General features: G+C 43.8%; 1 protein-coding gene across 6 annotated transcripts in view; it reads left to right on the forward strand.

The window, feature by feature from the left end:
* Window positions 1–20,511, forward strand: part of MIA2 (MIA SH3 domain ER export factor 2) — a 635,554-nt gene that overhangs the window by 526,086 nt on the left and 88,957 nt on the right. For all 6 annotated transcript variants that reach the window (XM_085626929.1, XM_085626930.1, XM_085626931.1 and 3 more), the window contains exons 22-24: window positions 6,322–6,389; window positions 11,940–12,019; window positions 12,173–12,298. In XM_085626929.1, the coding sequence (XP_085483055.1) occupies window positions 6,322–6,389; window positions 11,940–12,019; window positions 12,173–12,298 (274 nt within the window). The remainder of the gene's footprint in view (window positions 1–6,321; window positions 6,390–11,939; window positions 12,020–12,172; window positions 12,299–20,511) is intronic.

Genomic DNA, 20,511 nt, shown 5'->3' on the forward strand with positions numbered 1-20,511 from the left:
CTAGGTTGAATGGAGAACTAAAAATGGCACTGAAGCAAATACCTAGGGATAGTGCTAGAATCAGAATGGTGAGGAAAGAGTATAAAATCTCCTTGTTTAAAAGGAAAAAGGGGATTTGTGAGAAGGCTTGGGAGAAGCTAATCAAAGCAGCTGAGGTAAATGACCAAGCTCTTTTTTGGAAAACAATTCACCACCCTTTTTTCAAAGAGAACAATGCAGTTCAAATTGATACTGTAATAGCCCCTAAAGAATGGGTATCCCATTTTGAAAGTATTTTTAATCCTGAAGCAATAAGCAGAGCTGATGCGAAAACTGGTGAAATTATACAAGTTGAGCCAACTGGTATTGCCCCAATAAGTCAAGAAGAAATTAAACTAACTAGCACTATATAAAAGTGCTAATGGTAAAGCAGCGGGCGCAGATGGATTACCAATTGATGTTTTTAAAAATAATATGGATCTCTGGATACCCATTTTATTGAACGTTTTTAATGCTATTTGTGGGGGGTCAATACCTGTTACATGGACTGAAAGCATTATCGTCACTATTTTTAAAAAAGGAACAGGGAAAGCAAGCTGCTATCGCCCTATATACCTTATGGATTCCTCTTCGAAAGTGATGGGCCGTATGATTTTAGAAAGGCTTGAAAACTGGGTTAGTGAGCAAAATATCCTAACAGAGGCCCAGTATGGGTTCAGAAGGGGTATAGGGACAGTAGAGCAATGTTTGAATCTAGAATTATCAATAGGGAAATATACGTTAGCAAAGGAAGGGGCGCTTCATTTATGTTTTGTCGACCTTACCAGCGCTTATGATTTAGTTAATCACCATAAATGATGGCAAATACTGAAAGATCTAGGGTCACTGATAGACATTATAGCATATCTCTCCCAGATTTATAATCTTCTAACTTCTAAGGTTCGCTTTGGGAAAAAGGGAGAATGTACATCGGTCTTCAGAGTTATGCGCTGCATTAGAAAAGGGTGCGTGTTAGCGCCACTTTTATTTTCCCTTTATAATAATAATGTCAACCCTCTTTTACAAACCTTAAATGCAGATCTCCCAAAATTAGGAATACGTTCTACGCCTGTTTTATTATATGCAGATGATGCAGTGTTAATGTCCAGAACAGCAAATGGATTGCAACTCCTTATAGAAAACTTTGCATTGTTTATGACTAATATAGATTTACAGTTAAATCTAAAGAAAACTTTTGTCATGACATGCGGGAGTACCAGACTGAAGTCTAGACAGCATCATGTGGGCGGGACCCTTATTGAGAGGGTTTTGACTTTTTCATATCTGGGAATGCTTTTTTACAGGAAAGGCTTATGGAATACTCGTATAGAACTGTGCCATATGAGATTTTTAAGAAGCACTGTGAGTATTTTTAGATTTTCGGCGAAGCTAGGTAATAAACCAATACGAGAAATTCTAACACTATATCGAAGTAAATGTGTTACAGGGGTTTGTTACGGGGCAGCAATATGGGGATGAGCGAATATGGCCTCCCTACAAACCCTGGAAAATAATTTCATTAAAAGATTATTGGCAGTACCTAGATCTACTGCGAATTTTATTGTACACAAGGAATTGTCAGCCTCGTATTTAAGCGATTTGATAAATTTGGCTGGGCTGACCCTCTGGCGAGGATTATGGGTTAAAGAAGAAACCAAATTTACTAAAGATCTAATAATGGCCTGTTTAACCCTGGATCATAGCAGGAAAATACCGTGGCTGGAACATATTTTTTAATTATTAAAATATTGTAATATAGATGTTAATAAAATGAACCCAACATCAATAACGTAGCTCAGTAAAAAAGACCTAAAGTCTAGATATTTAAGTATTACAGAAAGAGAAAGGTTATAGGGTCGCTATTTTAAAAAATAGCATTGTTGCCTACTGCAAACGTCCAATATTGAAGGGTTTACAACCCTATTTAGTGCTGGTAGGCAACACACGTATTGTCAAGGAACAGTGGTCCCATTCAAGAGAAGTCAAGAAAAATATCACAATTACTACAATAAGAATTGGAATTCAAAAGAATGAACAATGCATGTGATGAAAGAAGGTTTTTATGTTGATTTTAAGAACTATAATAAAGAACAAAAATGAGTGAGCTAGCCGTGAGAAGGTTTAAAAGGAAATCTGCCGATTTCCTTAACCCAGGCTGGTGACTTAAAAAAGTGACTTTAAAGTAAACAATGCAAATACGAAAAGTCAAATCAACATCTCATACTCAGAAAACAAATGTACAGTAAAGTTTTGAGTTTAGAGACGTAGGTCGACGACGTTTCGATCCCCAAACAGATGGTGGGATCTCTTCAGGACAAGACGGAGGTAAGGATACCTGGAAAGTTACCCTGGGTAGGAGGGGGAAATAAAGGGTGGGAAGGGAAGGGAGGAGGGGGAGTAAAAGGGAAGAAAGGTTGGAGAAATTAGGTAAACAGCAAGTCTAGGATGAAATGATAGAATAACGCGGGATCAGAATATGTATAGAGAAGTAGTAGGGTGAGTACCGATTGAAAAAACCAGGGTGGGTGAGGAGGGGGGAAGGGGTTCTAGCGAGTTTTAACAGGAGTTAGTAAAAAAGGGGGGTGGGGGTAGTAGGGAGGGTATAAGCAAGGGGGGGCATGTGTGTGGCGGATGCCAGAGGTGAGGAGCTGGAAAGGTGGGGGAAGAAGTAAGGGTAAAAACAGGAATCCGAGGGTGCACAGCAATGGGCGAGCAATGGCCGAGTATCAGAGTGCTAGAAGGTCCCAACTGGTACAGAGTAGGACTTACTAAGTAGCCACAGGTAGAAGGAATGAGTGGCCGAGGAGCCTCAGGTGCTGGGGAACCGCACGATTTGAGGCGGAGGAGGAGTGTCCGTGATCCGCACCTACGGGTGCCGTAGCGCTTGTGCGGATGGCAAGGATGGCGGTCCGAGTAAGAGACGCAGGACAGCGAATGAGACAAACTCACGGGTGCTGAAAAACAAGGGGGAGAAGGGAGGTAGTACCGTGGCAGCTGTGGGACGAAGGATCGCTGGAAGGGGAAGATCGTGGTGACGCTTAGCTGCGTGGAATAAGCGCCGGTTGCCGTTGTTAGCAGTGAAAAGGTCCGGAGCGGTAAAGGAGTAATAATTAACGCCGTGTTAACCGAGAGCTGGAGAGCCAAGTTCTGCGGTGAAAGAGTCGGAGCCTGCAATGAGCTCGGGACTTCCGGGACCAAGGTTAGACAGGTCACATGGTGCGGTCTCTCGAAGGAGAGTGGAGGTGAAGGTGAGCGGAGGGTGGGTCTATATGACGGGGCCCGTGAAGATAGAAGAGGTGACGAGTGTGGGTCCGGCCATGATGGATTGGAAAAGTAGAGGCGAGCCGAAATCAAAGCGTGTACAGGCTGCCCAGGGGGGGAGGAAGGGGGGGAAATAAAAGATCAGGAAAAATGAACAAAGGAACGAATTAAAACCCCCATTGGGGAAGGCAAAACTAGATAAAAAAGGTAGGGAGGAGGGGAGGAAAATAGAGAGAGGATAAAGGGGAATAAAAGAGGAGCAAAGGAGAGGTGAAAGAAGTGGATATAAGGGGGGCAAGAAAGGTTAGAGGTAAAAATGAGTTAATTAAAAAATATAGACAAGAGGATAATCAAGTAGAGAAATGGAGAAGGGTGGGAAGGGGAGAGGGGGAAAAAAAGGAAGGGGGCGAAAAATGAAAAATGGGAAAAGGAAAGAGAATATTGGAACAACAGAACTGGGTTGCATGAAGACCATAGGGCATGACAGGTTAAACAAGTATCCGCATAGGAAAGTATCCGCATAGGAAAGTTAAAGCAGGTTCGACCAATCCTCTAGGCGGTTCAGCCCTGTGTCAGTTCGAATTAGTCACTTGAGTTCTTCTTTGTTCAAAATAGCGGCAATGTTAGTATTTCTCGCAGGTTGTTGGATCACACTGATAACTTGCCACCTTAAGTCGTTTTCAGTGTGGTTCAAAGCAGAAAAATGTTCGACAAGTGTGGCATTGGCAGTTTTGCAGCGGATCCTGCTTCTCTGTTGGCAGATCCGGATATGGACCTTCTGTGTAGTCTGCCCAACATAGATCAAGTTACAGGGACACATAATAGCATATATAACATTGGAGGTGTTACATTGGAAAAGTGACAGAGGGTGATGTCAATATTACCATGCACAAATTTTTTTGTGTCTGTGGTGAGACTACAAACACTACATGCGGCGCATTTAAAATGACCAACTAGAGGAAGGAGATTCCAAAGTGTCCTAATGGTGGCTACCAGTTTGTTATCTGGGAGAGAAGCCCTGACCAGATGGTCTTTAACACTTTTGCTTTTTTTTAAAGCAAAAAGGGGGCGTTCCAGCTTGAGGTAGCCAACATTAAGAGTGGGCCAATTTTTCAAAATGCTTTTCCTCGCTGTATTGGATACAGGTGAAAATGTGGTGACACACACTATTTTTTCGTCATTTGCTTTAGTTTTAGGACTGAGTAAGGTCTCCCTAGGGCAATACCATGCTCTCTTCAGTGCTTTTTTAACAAGTTGCGTGGATAGTCCCTCCTTATGAGTTTCTTGGAAAGAGTATTAGCCTCCGAGAAGTAGTCTTTTTTGAGGAAGCAATTTCGCCGTAAGCGGAGAAATTAAGAGTATGGGAGTGAATCGCGGAGGGCCCTTGGGTGGTGGCTGTGGTATGATAGTAAAGTGTTTTTACCGGTAGGTTTACGGTACAGAGTGGTGTAGAGTCCACCGTTATGGGCAATGATATAGAGATCCATAAAGGCTATCTTGTGATTACTGCTGTTAGGCAACACACAACATAGATTTTATTTAGCCAGGCTAAGGCTGGGCACCTTGCACTTTTTAGTATCGTTCCCAAATATGGAAAAATGGTAACACAAGTTACCAAACTGCCCTTGTGACGGAAAGACACCGCAATCTACGCTGCATTTTATGTTTTGTAGTTTTTATAAGGATATCCGGAAAGTATTTTTAAAGCCTCTCTTTGTATCAAACATGATATTTAATTATAAACAAGCTTTTAACTTTGTTTGTAGTTTGGAAAACATGAAAAATGTAAGTTTTGTCATCAGATACGTGCAGTCTGCAATAAGAAAAGGAAAAGATTACACACATTTGGATGATTTGTTATATGAAAATTTGGCTGACGACTCTTAGAAATATTTGTATTTTTCTAATCTTTTTATATACATTAATATGTATTTATGATCACCAGTTATATTGGTATGAATTATCTTCTTATGCCCCTAAACCCCTATGGATGTCTTATTATTGTTATCATGGATTTTATGTAGCTTATCCGTGGTAATAATTGTATACGCTATTTCATTTTGTAGTATTATTATGATGCTTAATATCTTAGTTTGTCTTGTATGTATATGCTTTTATGGTGATTTTATTGCACCGAATAAAGCTCATTTTTTACTTTTGACTTTGACTTCTGTTGGGGGGTGCTGCTTGCAGAGAGACTGTTTCAAAACTGCTTACAATTTCTAGATGGTACCGTCCGATTGGAAATTCAGGCAAATAAAATGATAAAAGATCTGTTGCACACTAACTGGTATTGCACCAGATCTTTTACTTTTGTCTAAATTAATCTTAAAACACAATGTCAGGTGGTTTGATCGTGTTAGTGTAACCAAGGGATCCACTCAAAGGAACCTTATGATATGACATTCCAAGGGTTTGTTGGTGTACTCCAATTAGCTCCCAGATTCAGAGGGTCAGTGCAAGACATTGTCAGACTCTGCATAAGCTTCGTCGGTAAGGGCAGTAGTTTTATTTAGTACTTGGAGGGAACGGATGGCTACAGACATACAAACATATTTTTTTATCTTATTAATAACCTAGTTATCGATGTTAGTATCAGAATTATACCAGTTCCCTAGCTTGCTCTACAGAGCCTTCAAAATCTTAGAGAAAAAGTAACTAAAAGAAGGGACGGCTGAAACAAGTATAATATGCTTATAATTACCTTTCTAGCTTTTCTCTTTCTTCTATATCCGCAGAAGTTAAACAATTATTTGTAGAATGAATGTTCTTTATTTCAGTTCTAATATTAATGAGTGAAGTAATATGGCCTGCCCTTTACTGTATATTACACAAAACAGGTACCATATAACGACTACTTGTACGCCATATAGGCCCGCTATCAGTTTAAAATGGCAGATACATTACAATCTGAGGGAATGGATTTTTATTTTGTCATTTCATGGCTAGATCTATGTTTTTGATTATGCATTCTGATCTAATGGTTTGCGGCATCATAATAAAACATATAGTATTGCTATTTACGTTTGTTCTTCTTTCCAGCTTGCAGCTCGAGCAGCTGAAAGACACCTAAATGATATTAAAAAAGAAAATGCACACAGTAGGCAGAAGTAAGTACTGTTAATCTATTCGGAAAAATGTGAAACCATAATGGCTTGTAAAAAAAAAAACTGTGGGTCTAGGGGACAGAGAGAGCTCAACATTAATAGTTAATATGTTACAAGCATGCCACCTTTAGCTACAAATCTCAGATTTGCCAATTGCTTGTTTCACATTCTATTTCACTTGTGTTTGGGGGTCTTTGTTCAAGTCCTGGTGGGTATGCATGTAGCATGTCTGCTTAGACATTTGGAGGAGTAACACTCACAAAAACAGCACCCAACAATTTTACACAGCTACAAAATTATATGTTTTGAGGCTATGTCATACTGGGATTGATGCTGCTAATTAGTGCTGCTCTGTTTCCTGAACCCTGATTCAAAATAGCAAAGAAAGTGCGGTCCCAAGTGAGAGCAGAGTTGCAGATACTGTTTGAACTGTGGATAGCACAGTTTTATTGAGGTGCAGTGGTTCCTGTGCCACATTACCTGGCTCATCTTTACTGTGCCCAGATATGGGACAATATCATATCCCAGGCAAGCAGTGTTAAGCAGATATTTGTGCAAACCAGGACATGTGCAGTGCAATATCCAATCCTCCCAGTTGCCAAGGTAGAGAATTTGCCAAAATCAACCCTACATTCTAGAATTCTAACTAAGATCTTGAGCGGGCAGTGAATGAATTTGAGATCATTATAAATCTCACAAATAAAACTGTGCACTCTGCCATTAAAACTAAACACAAAGGTCTGAAACAGCATAATACATTCATTGTATAACAATGGATTACTCCTGGGTCACTTCCTACTCTACTAGTCATTGATAGCCACACTACGACATCACTGAGGGATATGACCCTAGAACACTCAATACACCTCACAGTACAATATTTACAGGTGAAGGGGGGTGGCAGACAACTCATGCGCTGATTCACAGATTCTATGCGCTCACACACTGCCCCGGATCTCCACAAGCTACGACAGCACTATGAAGCATATTTGTCCTACCCCAGCACTGATTGGGAATGGACTTCACTTCTACAGGGCCCACTGCATGTCCCCTCACAATACTCGCTTCAAACTTGTACACTTTTACATAATACATAGGGCATATATTACTCCTAGTAATATCAGTAGGTACTATCATAGAACAGATGCTGCATGCACGCGTTGCCTATATGCTGATGCAAACTTATTGCACATTTAATGTACTTGCCTGTCGCTACATACATATTGGAATGTCGTCACGACAGCCTTATCTGGCTGCACTGAGCGCCCAGACCTACATCATTGGGAAACATGACTGCTTGACTTATTTCGCAGGAGTAAAAAAGACAGGGTGACCTCCGGTTTTGGGACCTGGGGTTCATTGTAGCCAAACGTCTTATAACTAGAAGATGGAAATCCCCCACGCCCCCTACATTTGTGACTTGGCAGCGCTCAATGAACAGGGCACAAGCTGAAAGTGTGGCTTTACATAGAGAGGACACGCTTGGTCTGCAAAAATATCGTATTGCCACATACTAGGACACTCTCCTCCCCGCCTTATACAACGATCGCACAGAGAAAGCAACGGGGACAATAGCTCGCTGTTTTATGGCTCAATGTTTAATAATAATCGAAAATCTATGTGATGTTTTAAATGAGCAATACTCATGTTGAGAAATGCCCTATGGAAGGACTAACAGTTGTAATTAGAAGTACCCAATGCACAAGAGCTTTTCTTCCTCAATGTGTAACACCCTATTTTCTAACTCATAGACACACCTCTGCTTAAGACTGAACAAGTTGGAAACATACAATACATGGATCTTTCTCGCTTTGTATTACAGTTGGGATACTTTAAACTCTATGCCATGCTGAGTGTTATATTGCCCGACACGATGATGTTTATAGTATTGTTTGATTGTAAACTGTTTGTATTGTATAACGAACAAATTACCCACACCGTAAGAAAATGTAAAGATAAAAAAATAATAAGGCAAAAAAAAAAAAGAAAAAATGTTACTTAATAAACTGATTCAAACAAAAACAAATCCTCATAAAACTTGATCCTGTCAGTGTTTAAACTGCATTCTTGCCCCGGCAGTTGAGATGACATGACATGTTTTTCTTTGCAAATATCTTCGTCCCTCCCTTGACTAATGGGCACCGGGCCTTCCAAAAAACAGTAGGGCAGCCAAATGTCTATGCGATTTTGCAAAATATGGTGTAGACTTACCAAGGGTGCTTAAAGAGTGTAAATCCCAGAACTCTGTTCTGTGTAAGGAAAATTGGCCTCAATCTGTGCGTTTTTCAGGTTTGGTGAATATTAGTTTGTAGCTGGTCAGTACAGATTATATAAAAATTATATTTCTGTTACGCTTATTAGTTGCATTCATCCGATCCTTCACAAACAAACAAAAATGATTTGCTGCAATCATGTGAAACAATTGTGCTAACAGCCATTTCATTCTCTGTGAATTTGATCACGGACACAAAGATGTTTCCCTACCAAATAAATGAACAAGCATTGGCATAGTTAATAGGTCTCACTTTTGCGACCTTATACGTATTTAGTTATGCAGCACAATATCCTTGGTGCAATAACATCAACTGTTGCATGGCTAAAAACTTATAAGGTCCCAAAGGCGAGACCTATTGGCTATGCCAATGCTTGTTTTTAGAGGCCTGGCATGCAGTTTTAAATGTAGGCTGGTAAGAAAGGTGCCAACCCGCGGAGCAAGGTCTAGAGAGAAATAAGATAGGAAGAGAGGTGAGTTATAATGAGATAGCACAAATAGAAAGGGGAAGCACAGAATGACAGGTCAGGTAAACAAAGTAGCGAGGCAGGTAGAGCCGGTGGGATGAAAAATAGAAAGATGTGAGAAGTAGAGAAAGAGGTGCAGATGAGGTAGAGAGATGAGGCTAATATAGAGGAAGTGCGAGGGAGAAGTAGAGAATGGTGAAATAGGGAGAGAGAGAGACAGAGGTAAGACAGATGTATTAAACGAGCGAGACATTGGAAGCAGAGAGAGTGAACGGAAACAGTGAAGGAGATAGAAAGAGAGATGAAAGCAAAGGGAGTGATAGATGGAGTGGAAGAGGGAGAGCATTGTAGAGAAATAAATAAACTAATGGGAAAGGCGAGGGAAAGAGGACATCAATAAAAAGAGAGACATAGAAGGCCAGTGAGTGGAACCAGCACACTGCACATTTTTGTAAATGTGTTGCCTGCAGTCCTTAGACGTATAATGTATACAACTCGCTTCATTGCAAACCTATACATTTATTGGGTGTGTGCAAAAGCATTGCTTTGGGTACTATGTGAAGTGACTTCCAACGCCTGATAAAATACCGGCTTTATGTTTTTTTACTTCAAATGTGAAGTGATTCGCATCATTCTTCCATTGCCGAGTCAAACAAAGGTTGGAAGCATGAACTCACTGAGTAGGGCCGTCTTTACGAGAGTTATATGAGGGAATTCAAAACAATGCATTATCTTATTTGGCGCTGCACATTTAACAAGGAAGTTAACCGCGGGGCCAAAGTGAAAGTGATCGCGGTGGAAAAATGCTACCGCCGGCCACAGCTTGCAGTGCATGTGCGCGCGCAGCAGTAATCACGCCATATGGCGCCTCTGCTCAAGAGCGCGCCCGCGCACATGCACTGCAAGCTGTGGCCGGTGGTAGCATTTTTTGAAGCCCTTACTTAAAGTCTTGCCTGACCCAGGGTCAGGCGAGACCTAAAAACACAAAGGAGATATGCTGATATTCTCCTTTTCCCACAAAAATACAGACTACCCCAGTCAGAAATGGTTGATGTGCTTGCTCCATCATGTTTTATTTAAGCTGGGAAGAAAACACTTCCTATATTCACAAACACCAGGATAAATTTTAAAAAAACAGCAACACAGTGGTTCCCTTTCGACGTGTTGCACACTTTTCGCTTATACATGATTTCACATCCGCCAATCATGGTTGCCCAGAACCAAGAGATCTTAAAGCACCCAAACCTTGCCCAAGGTTCTGGCTGCTCTGAAACCAAATCCTTCCACTCATTGCCAGTGGCTCAGTGGAGAATATGTTGCATCCCCCTCAAGACATTCCCTCATCTCCTGTAACCTCTAAGGGTCAGGGGAGGGTTGAGAACCACCCTCTCGGTGTTGCCCATGGGTGGGTTGTGTGAGCCGTTGAGGATTATGACCATGTGCATAATGGGGGGGAAGGGGTTAATGTTAAATAGCTACCAGGAAATGCCCGTGCTTTTCAGATTTGGCAGTGTAGATGTTCTGCCAACGTAAATGGGTCTAAAAGCTTCCAGCTGCTTCAATAATCCGTAACTAACATTTTTGTTCTCTGAATATATGCTCTATGATAAGACGCTCTACACTTGGGTAGGACATTTCAGTGTTAACGATTTTAGCAAAGATTCAGAGGACGGGGAACCAGGACTACAAGTAAGTTGTTTTCCTTCTTCCGTGTTCCCTGTAATGATTCTTGTTTAATCGCTGACCCTGGCTCAAAGATGTGGCTCCAGTCCTGAAGTGGAGTCAGCAGACAGAAGCATCAGATGCTGATAGTCTGTAAGGATGAGCCCAAGAGTTCTGTAAGGGACTAGACAAATATCTAAGAGCAAGTTCTCACCTTCAGGCGGTGCTGCAACCAAAGAGGCGAAAGAAGAGTAGCCTGCTGAAGAACATTGGGAAGTTTGAAAGGAATGCTGTCATTAGGTGAGGAAGTCAGAGCGGAGGAAAATACCCTGGCAGGAGAAGGACGGTGACTGGGAGAGAAGTTGGCACAGCAGTACCTCTCCAGTCCCAAGGGATTCCATGCTTTGCTATCTTTTCCCAAAATATTGAGGGAACTGGACATAAGATTTAGGAAAACTGCACCTCCAGTGCAGTGCTTCAAGTCTTAACTTCCTCAGTTTAACATTGTTTGCTTGCTATCTCTGTCTCTTTGAGTCTCTGTCTCTTTTATCCAGACAGCTATAAGTTCATGGATTCAAGTTTGTCACCAGCAAGGGAAGGGATTTAAGGGTGCATATAAAGAGTTCAGCAGATTCCCACACTTTTGTCTGCTAAATCGTTTTGAAATACACATGTTGGTGCTTTTGCACTGAGAATTTTCTCTTATCCTGAAGAATATGATATCGAACCAATGGGAATTGTCCTTCTGTTTTATTCAAGAGAGATTCAGAATGCGTCTTCTACCAACATTTTCTCTCAGACAGAATCAGAACTGCACAGATCAGAGCAGAGTGCAGCAATTTGAGTTTTTGGCTGTTCTTTTTATTTCCAGGAAACCAACCCTTTTGCTATCTTCCTTAAGATATCGATATGTCCTCCCGCAAATAGGATGGCAGACTTACCACTTTGTCTCTTAAGTGGTATCAGTGCTTTCCAAAACTTTTAGTATCACAAATGTAGCATTATTCTTTGTCATGTAGACCACGAGGTGTCACTGCACATTCATTAACATAAATAATTTTGGCAGACTGTGAAAGTTGACTGTGTACTTAGCATAATTAGGAGCTTTGCTGTTCATTATTTTGTGTAAATAATATCTTTTTAATTACACAGATTAACAGAAATGGAGTTTAAACTAGAACTACTGGAGAAAGATCCCTATGCCCTTGATGTCCCCAGGGTGTTTGGAAGAGGTACTGATTGTGATTATTAAGATATTTTCTGCTTTATGTATTCTGTCTAATTATACAAGCATATCACAGTTTGAGTCTGTCAATTCCTTATGGAGTTTTATTGTTTGCCTCTACTTCTACTTGGTTATTTTTTCTCTGGTGCTATAATTGCAGAGAACTCTCCCTATGGACCCTCCTCTCTGAACCGGCCCTCACCTGAGACTAGAGCCTTTCTTTCTCCTCCAACCTTACTGGAAGGCCCACTGAGAATTTCCCCGATGCTTCCAGGTGGAGAGCGCGGTATGTTGGCAAACATGTTTATCTCTTGTGCATTGTAGCTCCCTTTATCGCTTCCTAGTGTGCCTTTCTGTGTCGTTTTCTGTTAAAAGGCACCAAATGGTTAGGACAGGAAAATCATTTGACTAGAGTGTGGTGCGGAGATAGAGGGGTTGGAATTTAATTTTGAGAGCGGTATTTCCACACCAAAAGGTGGCCTTTACGAGCTTTTGCCCTCGAAATGAGAACTAACCAGATGGACACGGAGTTATGATGGGACTTTACAGTGGAGTTGTAAAGAAAAAACAAAACAAACAAAGTTGTCATTTTATGGCAGTTCGAGTTAGTGCTATGTTGCTCCGGAATAGGGGGACGGTGCGCCAGGGGGTGGAGAGGGTGGGGAGGTTGTTGGTTATTGGGAGGGGTTGATTTTATTTGTTTTACCTTTCATATTCTCTTGTCTTTAAGATATGTAAAATGGTCAAATTTGTGCATCTTTCATGCCGCAGTTGTCTCTGGGGTTCAGAGATCTGCGTCATATGTGTTATTTTGACAAAAAATCTGTTTAAAAAAAATAAAAGTTGTCATTTTCGGTCTGCTCAGAGCAGGTGGAATATGTGAGCGAGAGTGTCCTTTGAAGCAAGCTGGGGCCTGTCCAGGGGGGCACTGTCTTCTCCCCCTCAGACAGCTGCAGACATTGGGCAGAGTCTGGGCTGTGCTGCAGCCCCTGCAGCCCCTGCTGTGTTTGTGACTGGCTTGGCGCCCCCCAGCCTGAAATTATTATCTCTGGAATTTCAGACCTGATCATAGGGGCCCAAATGCACTTGAACTTGCGGCTTGTGGTATTTGACCCAGAGTTATCACTCCGGTTGATATACCCCAACTTGCAATGAGGGCCTAGGAAACGTTTTTGGGGCAAAAGTACTCGATTTGTGTTTCTGCCCTGTTAAGTCTGATGCAGCTATTTATTTTTCATTGTGCACTTTCAGGTTCTGGTTCTGTTCGGTAGCAATAATCTTGATGAAAGGTCGATCTACGAACAGAATTAGTGTAACACATCATCAAAGGGATACTCATGCTATTACCCCTTTAGCAAGAATTTGGCAAACATATGTCAAACTTTTTCGGATAATATTTGTATATTTCTGTAAATAAACAAAGACCGCCTCCAAGTGCTAGCACATTGATTAAGGCAAAGGGATGAGATAGTGTTTGTCTAAGCTCACAGAAAGTCAGTGAACAGGTATGACCCTTATTTACTCAATTCGAAGCCTAAACCGGCTGACTAGCCACATGTTTCTTCACTGTTTATCCTCAATCAAGACTTAAAAGCAGCTGCACGAAGGCCTATATTTTTTACCAGCATTGGCTGATTTTTGTTTTTGGTTCAGGGTAAGCAAATGCATCTATACTAATTCCATTATTAACTGCTAATTATTTTGATGAGTCTGTTATGGGTTGTTGACCATATATTGCTGACATGCTCCATAAATATTTAATCATTCAATCTGATAGAGACTTTTAGCTGCAGATTCCTTATCTTTGAATTTCCCATGTGTCCGACTGGATCCAGAAACTTTTTCAAAAGCAGTACCCCTGCACGCCTTCGGATGGCTTTGTTCGGTTCCCCGCAATGTCCTCGTTAGCACCGGAAGTCATGTTGTGGTCACCTATGTAGGCACCACCTACGTACATGAACATCAGTTCTTTTCTTTCCGCATCAATTAGCACTGATCCAGAGAAGAGATATTCCTCTACCTCTTTTTGACAGACTTTTTTCTGCATTTTGTTGAATATTTTATCTTGTGTGTCAAATGTCATATAGGAAGTAACGGTTTAAGCCGTGTGTCGCCTGTCACCACACCATGTCGGTTACCGACTTGCACCATGTGTGCTTATGGTGTCTTGAGCACAACCACGACTTAAAGTCGTGCTCGGTCTGCCGGATCATGGCACCGAAGCCTGGAGGGAGCAGTCCCTAAAGTTGCTTGCGGACCAGCAGTCTGCCCCGTCTAGAGCGACTCCTAGGAGGTCTCGGTCCTGATCGAAAAAAAGGTCGCTGGACCACTCCAGGAGCCCAAGTCCGCCTCATCGCTCTCAAAGTCCTCGGGACACTCCGGGAAGAGGCACAAGAAGAAGAAGTCTCTTCGACTTCACCTCGTCCGATGAGTGGAGAACATCGACATTCCAGGCATTGTCTGGGGAGCCGTTGCCGGGTCCGACTCCGCACCTCCCCCCGTTTCTGTGAACCCGAGCGACCCCCAGCTCAAGTAAGAGTTTTACGAGTTCATGCTCTGAGTATTTGAGCAGGCCGACCCCTCCGGTGCACTTTCAGGCCCGCAGGGTCAGAGAAGGCCCCATCAGGTTCCGCATCATCGGAGGAGGTCTCTGCTCCGATGGGATTTCATGGATCCGATCTCAGATCCGTATTGGCACGGGTGCCAACATGACCTTTCTCCTCCCCGACGACTCAAAGTCAGAATGTCCTCTATGGACGATGAATCCTGGCTTTAGAGCATTGCCTGAGCATTTTGTGGTGCATACACGCATTGGGGAAGAGTGTAAGAGGTCATTGGACCCTTTAGAACACGAGGTGTACACCCCTGGTGAGACTTTGGACCAGTATGAGGAGCTAGGAGAGGCCAGTGAGCTGGATATCTTTCCAGATACTGGTTTGCTTTCTCCACCTACCATAGCTACGGAGGAGGGAGCGTCTTATGCAATGGTGGTGAAGAGGGCAGTGGAGGTCCTTGACCTCAAACTTCCCTCTGTGACGGTTAAGACTAACCTCTTGACCGAAGTGCTTCAGCCTGAGTTCCTCAGCTGAACCACTATTGCCTTTTAATGAAGGACAGACTGATGTCCTCCTAGGAACTTGGTCCAAGCCTAGCACAGGGGCTCTTGTTAACAGGACAATTGCCCTCCGCCATCGCCCTACCCCTGGTGATCCTAGTTTCCTCAGCCAACACTCCACCTCTGAGAGCTGGGTAGTCCAAGCCTCGAAGTCCCATGGTGTGTTCCCTGCTGCCGTCGGTGAACAAAGTTGCACAAGTGCTGCCGCAGGCCCCAGAGGAGGCCCAGGCCATCCTCTCCCAAGCAGTTAAAGGCGGCAGAGATTGAGCAAAGTTCACTAATAGATGTGGTCTGGATATGACTGACTCGCTGGGCAGAGCGGTTTTGTCGATGGTGGACTTAGGACACCAAGCTTGGTAGGGAACATCTGGCTGTTAGGGGGATGTCCAGGCCAACCTCGTGGACATTCCCTTTGATGGGACTCTTCTCTTCTGAGAGAAGGCGCAATCTGCGTTGGAGCACTTAAAGGACTCGCGGGCTACAGCCAAGCCCTTGGGCCTCTCAGTGACACTTTTCCCCCAGTCTGCCTTTTGCCCTTTTTGTGGCTACGAAAGGGGCGTGCCACCATACTAACCATATCCCGGCTACTGTCTTGCGCAGGCATCCCAAGCTGAACGAGGACGTGGATGCAGTGCATTCCGACCCTGTGGGAATGGTAACCAGTAGTCGTCCGTCACCAACCCCCCGGCAGCTGCAGCCTCCAAGTCCTCCCAGTTTGGTTCTGCAAGACCATGGGTGTCCAGTTGGAGGGAGAATCAAGCATCATCTCCTTCACTGGCAGTACATAACATCAGACAAATGGGTTTTGCAGATCATTTGGAATGGTTACTCCCTTTTCCAATCTTTACCTCCTCCTTTACCACCATCGCACAAACGATTGGCAGGGGATCATCTGATCTTACTACGAGAGGAAGTCACAGCTCTCTTGGCCAAGGGGGCTATAGAGAGGGTTCGATATCAGAAGTGGGCAGTGGTTGTTGTTCCCGCTACTTTCTGATACCAAAAAAGAACAAAGGTCTTCGACCTATTCTAGACCTCCAAACCATCAATGTCGTCCTCAAAAAGGAGAAATTCAAGATGCTCACTTTGGCTAAGGTCTTTCATGCCCTAGACCAAGGAGACTGGCTGGTAGCATTGGACTTGCAGGATGGCTATTTTCACATCCCCATCCTGCCTGCCCACAGGCATTACCTGTGTTTCAAGGTAGGCAACAAGCACTTTCAGTATACTGTGCTCCCCTCTGGCCTTACCAGCTCCTCTCAGATGTTCACCAATGTGATGGCAGCTCATTCAGTCTTCCGCTACTTCGACGACTGGCTGTTGAAGGTGGCCTCACCCCAGACTGTCGTCTCCCACCTCCAGACTGCATTGGACCTACAGCATTCACTGGGGTTCACTATAAACGTGCCAAAGTCAGACTTGACTTCCAAACTGTGCGTCAAGGATATTCAGGGTTGATACCGAAGATTGTCTCTATCCTGGATTTCGCTGAGACTGACTCTGAGGCTGCTGGGCCTCATGGCCGACTGCATCCTGCTTGTGATACATGCGCACAGGCATATGTGGGCTCTGCAGTGAGAGCTGAAGTTCCAGTGGGCCCAGCATCAGAAAAATCTCCATAACATGGTACAGATCTCAGAGGAAACTGCACAAGATCTGCAATTGTTAACAAACCGTGATTGAGTCAGCGGCAGACCCTCTCCCTTCCGCAACCTGATCTGACAGTAGTGGCAGATGCGTCGCTCCTGGAATGAGGCCGCCATCTGTTAGAGGTTGAGATCAGAGGTCTGGATTCCACATCAACCTTCTAGAACTCTGGGCGGCTCAGCTGGCATTAAAAGCCTTGCTACCCTCCTTCAAGGGGAAGCTAGTACAGGTGTTCACGGACAACACCATTGGCATGTGGTACTGCAACAAACAGGGCGGGTTGGACCCTTTGTCTAGGTGCTCTGTTATCTCTTTACATCAGTAGAACGTCAGGGCATTTCCCTAGTGGTTCAACACCTAGTGGGCTCTCTGAATGCCAGGATGGAAAAACTCAGCTGCAGATGCCTAGCGGATCACAAATGGCATCTCCATCCAGAGGTGGTGCAAGGTCTCTTTCAGCAGTGGGAAGAGCCTTTGGTTAGATCTGTTTGCCTCCACCAAGAACGCACATTGTCAGCAGTTCTGTGCCCCGGAGTTTCCAAGACGGCTCTCGCTCAGAAGTGGTTCTTGTATTGAGTGGAGCTCAGGCTTCCTGTACACCTTTCCACCCATACCACTCCTGCCCAGATGTCTCAAGAAGTTCTGGAACGACCGGGCCCTAGTCACCCTTTTTGCTCCGGGCTGGGCTTTGTAGAGTTATGTATCCTGATCTTTTGAGCATGACCATCAGTCCTCCGATCGGGCTGCCCCTTCAGGAGGTTCTTCTGTCGCAGCAGCAGGGGGAGGGTTCTCCACCTGTCACCTGAACACTCTGCCTTCTTGTGTGGAGGTTGAGCTGTGACAGTTGACAGCCTTCGACCTTCTGCCCAAAGTTTGTGATGCTATTCTGGTAGCCAAGCGTCCTTTCACCAAAACGTTATACGCCTGTCATTGAGGCAAGTTTGGGGCATGGTGTGCAGAAAAGCAGGTTGACTCCCTTTCTGCTCCCCTTTCTTAGGATTTTCTCTTTATTCTTTTCCTTGACCGGAAGGGTTCTGCTCTGGGCACCGTAAAGAGTTATCTTTCTGCTATCTCAGCTTTTCTACGGTTCCCTGACCAGCCATCCCTCTTCAAATCCCCTATTGTACACAGGTTCTTGAAAGGTTTACAACATAGGTTTCCTTTTTCTCCCTTTATCATGCCTCAGTGGGAGCATAGTCTCGTCCTGATGTGCACTCCCTTGAACCCTTGCACAACTGTCCTCTCAGTCTCCTTACCATGAAGACGGCCTTCCTGGTGGCAATCGCATCTTTGTCATCCAAGCCTTCATACCTAATCATCCACCCAGACAAGATGGTTCTTTGAATTAGAGCTTCCTATCTGCTGAAAGTCATCACTCCCTTTTATATAGGCCAGTCCATCACTCTGCCTACTTTTTACGCTCGACCACATCCCTCTAAAGAGGAGCGATTTTACTGACTGGACCCAAAAAGAACATTGTCGTTCTACCTTGTCCGCACAAAAGAGTTCAGGTTGGATGACCAACTCTTTGTGGGTTATGTCATAGTGAAGACGAAAAAAGGCTGTGCAAAAACGGACCATCTCCTGCTGGATCATCCTCTGCATTAAAATCTACTCCGCACTGGCCAAGAAGCAACCCACTGGGGGTTTCTGTGCTTGTTCCACCAGAGCCAAGGCTGCGACCACTGCGTTAGCACACGGAGTCTCGGTCCTGGACATCCACCAGGCAGCAACGTGGGCTTCCTTTCACACATTCAGAAAACACTACTGCATGGACAGTCGGGTCCGTCTGGATAGGTACTTTGCCCATTCGGTCCTGCAGGACTTTTTGGTATGAAATTGTTTCACAGACCTACCTCCAAGAAAGCATTGCTTGCATATCTAATCTAAAGTAAGGAATCTGCGGCTAGAAGTCTCTATCAAATGGACAATTTACTTACCTTCAGTACCGCTTTATCTGGTAAAGACACTATCTAGCCCCAGATTCCTTACCGACCCACCCATCCACTCTGCGAACAGATTTGTAGGAACAGAGCTTTCCCCTTTTAGGGCCCTAGTTTTCCACACCAGTCGTCTGTGTTCTTTGTGGCTTTGATTTACTGTTGTGGAAAGTCACAAAAAGTAACACGTCTGCCCGCTGGGATGGTGCCTATAAAAGCATGGTGGACGACGCGTCGCACCTACCAGCACGCAGGGGTACTGCTTACGAAAACTTTTCTGATCCAGACAGATGCCTGGGGATAATTGTAAGCTAAGGAATCTGCAGCTAGCTAGTCTCTACTAGATAAGGCGTTGCTGAAAGTAAGTAAATTATCCAGTAAACAGTGCTGTACTTAAGCACTGAAAACCATAGAGAAGCCAAGTGGCATTGGTAACCAGTTCACATTGTTTTATTAGAACCAAACTTCAACCAATCAGAACCCATACCCGGAAGCACTCTTCCCTCTGCATAACCACCACACCTCAGATTTCTAGCCGCATGATGTGTGTGACGGAGTCTCCTTGAGCTCTGCTCAGTCTTAATGCTTTTTATCAACTTTTGGCCCTTTCCTTCTCTTAAAAGTGATATTTGGACATTCAGGCAACTCAAAGGTAACAACATTTTGGTTCTTTTTCCTTGTTAGCACCATGTCAGAGGATCTAAGAAAGGGCTTTTCAAGCCTTTAAATCTTCTGAGATACCAGGATTATTTTCTGAGGATCCCCATAAAGAATTCCTTTACTGCTTACACCCTCACCTAAGGAGTGTAAGCATTGCAGAACCGTTTCTACTAAGAAAATCCATCCGTTGAGGAACCTGTTGCTTAGAATCATTTAGTCTACGGCTGATGCATCGACGTGGAGATCATAGACGCAGATCTCACCCTCCTTGCCGGTGAAGACAACGGCGTTGGTAATTTCAATGAGGACGAGTACTACGACATCTTCCTCGGCAATGAAGACACTAACGACAATGTTGACAACATTACCATCGACAGGAACTTCCACTTCGACCATACCTACTGCTCTCATACCTACCAAGAAGCCAGTTTTTTCCTTGACATCGACGAACCTGTCGACGACCCTTAATGAAACAATTCTAATATCGAAAGAAGGAATTTCTGTGGCTTTACAACCAGATCCAAGCAAAGTGTCTCCTTTACCCCCTGTACGTCTCCTTGAGATGGAAGAGTCAGTGTGTCTCCTCTGCCTCTTGTGTGTCTCCTTGAGATGGAAAAGTCAGGTGATGAGGGGCCATTTGGGCCAGCCTATACTCCCACTCAGTTAAGCGTCAAATGCCAAGATACTGAGGACGTTGACTCTGGTAAGGACACATATACATATTTGAAAGGGGATTTTTTTTTCAAGACAGGGAACAATCTGCTGCTCATGGCTAGGACTCTTTTCAAGAACATTATCCAAATGATGAGCAGAATGAGGAACATCATAGCTCATATGAAGACACTATTTCAGTACCTATATGTATCACTGGTATCTGATTTATGCCACATATTGAACGACTATTACAGGAGCTTCCCTGAAGCAAATGCTCCAGAACAACATACTTCAGGGCATTCTGAAACTCCACCTGCAGGCGCTCTTCCAAAAAGTCCTTTGGGCCCGCAAAAGGAAAAACGAGGTTTACCTCCCATCACAATAAGCAATGACTTTATTGAGAGTGATATGGAGGAACAGCCGGAAGAAGGTGAAATTCCTCAGGACCCTACAGGTTCTAGCCTGGAATTGGATGGTTATAAA

Source organism: Triturus cristatus, chromosome 9, assembly GCF_964204655.1.
Source record: "Triturus cristatus chromosome 9, aTriCri1.1, whole genome shotgun sequence".
NCBI classification, from domain to species: domain Eukaryota; kingdom Metazoa; phylum Chordata; class Amphibia; order Caudata; family Salamandridae; genus Triturus; species Triturus cristatus.